At 43.3% G+C, this 5,908-nt stretch overlaps 1 protein-coding gene across 1 annotated transcript; it reads right to left on the reverse strand.

The window, feature by feature from the left end:
- Positions 1-1,077: 1,077 nt before the first annotated feature.
- On the reverse strand, positions 1,078-3,198 carry LOC310876916 (dynein regulatory complex subunit 7-like; the record flags this gene model as incomplete). Its single annotated transcript, XM_083790565.1, has 1 exon — positions 1,078-3,198. One exon carries the CDS (start codon positions 3,196-3,198, stop codon positions 1,078-1,080), a length of 2,121 nt encoding a protein of 706 aa, XP_083646691.1.
- Between the last annotated feature and the right edge of the window lie 2,710 nt (positions 3,199-5,908).

The following is a 5,908-nucleotide window of genomic DNA, read 5'->3' on the forward strand; positions in this document are numbered from 1 at the left end:
TTGGAGCCTCGAGTTTAGAAATTAACCATCGCAATACTTAAGTATATGATGGATATTCTGTAGCCAGACGTGACGAAGGAGTGGAGCTTTGGGTAGGGCTACACCTCTGCTCTGCGCATATCACATGTTTCTTTTTCAGTGTGACACCTTGGGGTAAAACTTTCTAGAAGGGTATTTGTGTGAGATCTGCGGTTAATCGATTGGGCTGATCCGTGCCAAATTTATTGTGCATGCTGTATGTAGACCAAGGACATAAAATCCTGAATATTTATTATCTTATTTAAAAAAAAATCTAAATCCGGTCCAATCTAAATCCTCGCCATGTTTGGGAAAGATCCACAGGGAGGCCACATCATTATTAAACCCTATTTTGTTTATGTTTACGGCATGGCTCTGCAGGTGGATGGCTGTCCAAAAGGTCGGTCTGTGTGTCTCGAGCTAATCTTGTAAACAGCTGGACTGATTTCATGTCACGTCACACTGTCATTAGGCCAAAGTACTTTCACTAATTATTTTCACATGCTATACTTTTTTTAAATAGTTAACTTTCGGTTTGTAATGGAAGGCAATGGGGCTCTGATCGGGCTGAAACCTTGCCCAAATTTGGAATCATACATTATGAAAATGTCATCTACGACATCATAGATGAACTCCGTGATCTACATTGGATCCATGCCCATGTTTAAAATGTATTGATTTATTTATTTTAGTCTATATATATGCTGTAACCTCATAGCCTTAAGGTGTGTTCGCACAGGAGGTGAAGATATTTTTCCGTGCACAGCGATTACATACTAAGTCAATGTAAAGATGCAAATTGATGCAACGCTGCATTGGATGAGGCGAACTGGGCAATGTGAATGCATGACAAATAGTGAAGTTCACTTCACTATTTGCGTCTCGACAGCCAATCGGTGTGAAACTTTTAGTACAGTGAATATTTATTAATTTTGACACACCAATAATGAGAATTGTTACTACTTATTTCATTATTTATTGTCTGGTTTAATTTAATTTGTTATTCTTCATATTGGGTTAGAGTCTCTGGATTGCCAGTCCAGCCTTCTCTTCCTGCTCCTAGCACTCCACCGATGTTAACATATTCTCGTTTTGGGTCAGAGTCTCTGGATTGCCAGTCTGAATCGTCTGTTCCTGACAGTCCTCCATTGCCAGTAGCTCCATATTCCTCTCTTGAGTCAGAGTCTCTGGACCACTAAGCTGGGCCTGCTCATGCCCCTGACACTCCTCTGGCTCCATGTTGTCTTGTTGGGTCAATGTCTCTTGAAGCTGGGCCCTCTCCTGAAGCCGCTTCTGAAACGCCTTCCGGGCCTTTTCCTCTTGGGGATCTCTGGATCTCTGGGTGTCTGGGACCTTGTCATTGTAAATGGATAATAAGAGCTTAATGCCTTCTTCCTCCTCCTTTCTGGTAGATATGATATTTTCCGCCTCCTTCCTAGAGTCTGAGATTGCATTACAAACCTTCACCTCTTCATTCATCAGCTCCAGCGTCATCTGATATGTGTAGGCATTTTTTGGTTCTGGCAGTTGGATAAAGTTCTTGAATTCTGGGATAATGCGTTCATCTTCCAAGTGATAGGTTACCTCAATGCGCCGCTCACCCAGAATGAACACTCTCTCTGCTACATCTTCACTGGCCACCTTCAATCTATTCCTATGAAATCGATCTATCACTTTCTCTGTTTGTCCGTTATCCAGCCCTGGGACAACAAAGCGATAGTAGAGGAAGTCATCTCTGTCCTCATAGATCTCTGTCATCTCCCCTGGCAGCTGCACCCTCCTTACCAGCCCATCTGAACGCACATGCCCATAGAACTCCATCTCCTGAGTTGTCTCTGAAGTTGGAGTCACATATCTATGGTGTTTGAGGCAGAAGCTGCGTCCGGGTGTGAAGCGTTCGAATGTGATGCTCTTGTCTGTCGGTCTCAGGTTTCTCTCCTTCTCCTCCAAGTGGTCATGTCTGTGCTGAAACCACTCCTTCACTATGCTGGGCTGAGTGCATTTCAAGTCTTTAAAAGTGGTGAGACGTGTGACCAGTCCGTTTGAAAGCAGATAGGGTGCAAACCTCTCCAATTTGGCTTTACGGTACTGGGTCACCTTCTCTCCCCCGGGGTAGCGCCTCTCCAGATCTTGCTTGGAGAGTCGGAGTTTTCTTACCCAGGATGGGGGCATCACAAAATCTTTTAGATGTTTAGTCTTGGCCTCATCCTTATTGCCATTGAGAGAATCTGTTTTGCCAAGCTGGGCCTCTTCCTCCTTGTGCTGCTCATCCTCCGGCTGCTCCTTCTCCTCCTCCTCCGACTTCACCTTCTCCTCAACCTCTCTCGATACATTGAGTGTCAGCTTTTGGCTGGCTGAGCTGTACAGCAAGGGCTCCCACATATCTATGTCTTCCAGGTTATATAACATATTCTTGCAGCCATCCTGCATGTTGACCCAGTAGTTGTGCTGGTTCCAGACGCTCTCTACACCGAGAAAGCGCTTGTCAGCTGTGGAATAGCTCTTCCCATTTAGTGCATCAACGAAGAAGTTCTCTTCGACACTCCGGCTCCCCAATAACACCAACACCCAGCAGTGGACCAGCATAGGGTCTGAAGGGTGCCTCTCGCGACTTCGATGTAATCGTTGCTTATCCTGTTGCCCTTTCAGCAGTGCAGCACGTACCTCTTCCTGTTTCGTCACCTCTCCTTTTGTGACCAGAAGGGGACACTCCTCCAATTCTTGGTTGAGCAGGCACATCTCTTTATCTGCATAGCCGCTGACACAGTAAGCATCATAGCCGGCGCCTAACAGCAAGCTGCACAGCAGTGTGGAGAAGTCAAAACACGTGCCCTTCTGGTTCCGTAACACGAAGGCGGGTGAGAATAGGTATGTCGGCAGACTGATGGAGGAATCCAAATGTTCCAGCATCAGGTGGTCAGCTATAAAGGAGGCACATCCCTCCAAGCTGTAGAGCTCTTTGTAGGGCAGCAGTCTGGGCCGAAGGGTCGTAGACACAAATTTCCTGACCCCACACTCATTGAGAGGGCAGAGCAGTAAAGGTTTGCGGTCTGGATATTTGTCCGTGTAGCGACATTGGAAGACGTCAGAGATGGCCAACAGACGATTCTCCAGAGGCGAATTTTCCTTGTAGGAGGGGGGACATTGAGACAGATCCAATTCCCTGATTGTTTCTGACATGTAAACAACATGTAGATTCACACTGGACAGTGGGTAACACTTTTCCTTTTTAAATTGACCTAATCCTGTGTAGGGGGAAATGATCAGTGATGACTCGACTAGCTGATTAGTACCACTTGGTTGACCGACGCATGACGTACATACAGCCTCAGCCAATCACATTGCGATGTTGTAACTATGTGCAGCCATAGACTGTAAAAATCTAAATACAAATAATGGTCAGAGAGTCACTGTGTTGTCATGAGTAGTAGTAAAGGAATCTAATATTCACACTAGATATATACCAGCATTCAGGCCTAGGCTATACCCTTCGGTTCACTGGAGCAGTTCTGTGTAAATGTTAATTTGTGAGTGTTGCTCAAATGCTATTTTCTCATTGTCTTTGTGAAAAAAGAAGTCTGCAATGCTAGCCATCGGATGCATAACCTTGTGCAATGACAATTGCCTGTGTGATTAGTCTTTAATGGTACTGTGGACTATTTAATAAATTTCCTTTTCATATTCGTAATTATTTCTCAATGAAAATTTTTAGGTATATGAATCATAAGTGCTGCATGTCAAAGAATGTCCTCCAGCTTAAAGACCAATACATCTGCTGGTTTGGGGTAGGGCCAATAGACGTAACCAGCATTATTCCCACTATATACACACTATACAACTGCCGAATCTTGGCAGCATTACCACACTGGTGGGCAGCAGTCGATCAGGGGTAGAGTGGCTGGTAGAGTGGCCGGATGGGAACGTGAGATTCCCAGTTCGATCGCGGGCTCCCCCAGAGTTAGTGTCGAAGTGTCCTTGAGCAAGACTCTGTTCCCGATGAGCAGGTTAATTGGTGCCTTGCATGGTTTCCACCGCCATCGGTGTATGAATGTGTGTGTGAATGGGTGAATGTAATGTAATGCACAATCTATGTAAAGCGCTTTGGATAAAAGCGTTATATAAATCAAATGCACCATTTACCCCACAGCATGTTAAACAGGCTGCTTCTATGAATATTTGACTCTGAGCTCTGCATTCAGTCATGCTTCCTCCAGCTTAAGGAACATTTGAAAAGTCCTGTTATCCTCAGTTTACCTTGAGAAGGTCATTCATGATTTTATCTGATCTTGATCAGATTGTTGTACTCTGGACTTTCTCAGAAAACCATTTCACGCCTCCAACTAATCCAAAATGGCAAGACTTTTAACTGACCTTTAGAGATGAAACCACACCACACCTATCCTGGCCTCTCCACTGGTTGCCTGTATGTTTTAAAATGGATCTTACAATTTTGCTGATAACGATAAAGGCTGCAGTCTTCGGCCAGAGCTCATGCTCATTGTTCCTAAATCTAATCGGTGACCATGCTTTCACTTTAAGAACGCTTACGCTTGGCAAGCTAAGTCAGCATCATCTTTTAAATAATCTTCTCAAAACGTACAGCACTTTTATAAGAAATCCATTTTATGATCCATTTCTTATTACTGCTTTTAAATTATTGTATTGCTTACTGTTTAAATGCAATGCGCACCTATTTCCATGCTTATTCATGTTAACTATAGGCTGTTATCTCTTTTGTGTCCTTAATGTGTTCATTTTAATTGTCTTTTATTGTATGTTTCTTTAATTGTATCGTGTCTCATGGCAGTTCTTAATCTTAATCCTTTTATAGTACCTTATCATAGTTGTACTTTACCTGGGTTTTGGTGGCTGGGTGTTTGGTATTTCATTTTAAAGGGATAGTTCACCCCAAAATGACATTTTTCCTATCGATTAGGATTACTCACCCCATGTATGGAGACTTTGGGAACCGATGCTGGTCATCAAGTTATTGGCTTAGGAATGCAACAAAAACTAAAAATATCTATGAATTCAAGTCGCCATGGGGTGAGTAATTGATGGAAATTTACTTTTGTGACGTTGTGTTGAAAAATGCTATGCAAATAAAATATTCATACCATAGGTCGGACATGTGTGCTGGGCTAAAGCCACTTTCTTGGCCTTAAATCTACTGTATGCACATCTCTGCTACTGGACCTTGGTCAAATGGCTCAGTGATGCCAGGCCTTTTTTTCAGTACACTCTGGTCGTGCACAGATAGACACTACTTACTGTAGGTGGTGCTAGAGAACAGCAATGTGCCCTTTTGAAAGCTTGTTTTTGTATAGTGTACAGTATGTGGCCCATCGTGACATCGATAAATTCTGGATTAAAAGCTTCTAATATATTACACAGGTTACATTTGTCAAAGGAAAAACTCAACAGAATGTATCCAAGTGTGAATCCAGCCTGCGACAGATGTGGCCAGTCGCCGGCCACTCTAGCTCATATGTTCTGGCATTGCACTAAACTAACACCATATTGGCAAAGTATATTTAAATCACTGTCAGACATTGTTGGCAGGCCTTTTGACCCGGATCCACTGACAGCAGTTATGGGAGTCAGGGGGACCGGGGTCAAACTGTCTACTTTCCAATATAACATGGTGAAATATGTGACTCTACTGGCTCGCAGACTGATACTGTTGAATTGGAAACAAGCACAGGTTCCGACTCACACTTCACTTATGAGAGATGTTATGCACTACTTACAATTAGAAAAGATTAAGTTTGAATTGAGAGGGAGTGAAGATAGATTCTACCAGACATGGCAACCCTTCATTGAATATTTCAATAGGTGCACGCTAACCCCTCCTACACAATAGATAGCACAATAAAAAATTGGGGGAAAA

The sequence above is a fragment of the Protomyctophum parallelum genome, assembly GCF_964188405.1.
Source record: "Protomyctophum parallelum genome assembly, chromosome: 19".
In the NCBI taxonomy this organism is placed as follows: domain Eukaryota; kingdom Metazoa; phylum Chordata; class Actinopteri; order Myctophiformes; family Myctophidae; genus Protomyctophum; species Protomyctophum parallelum.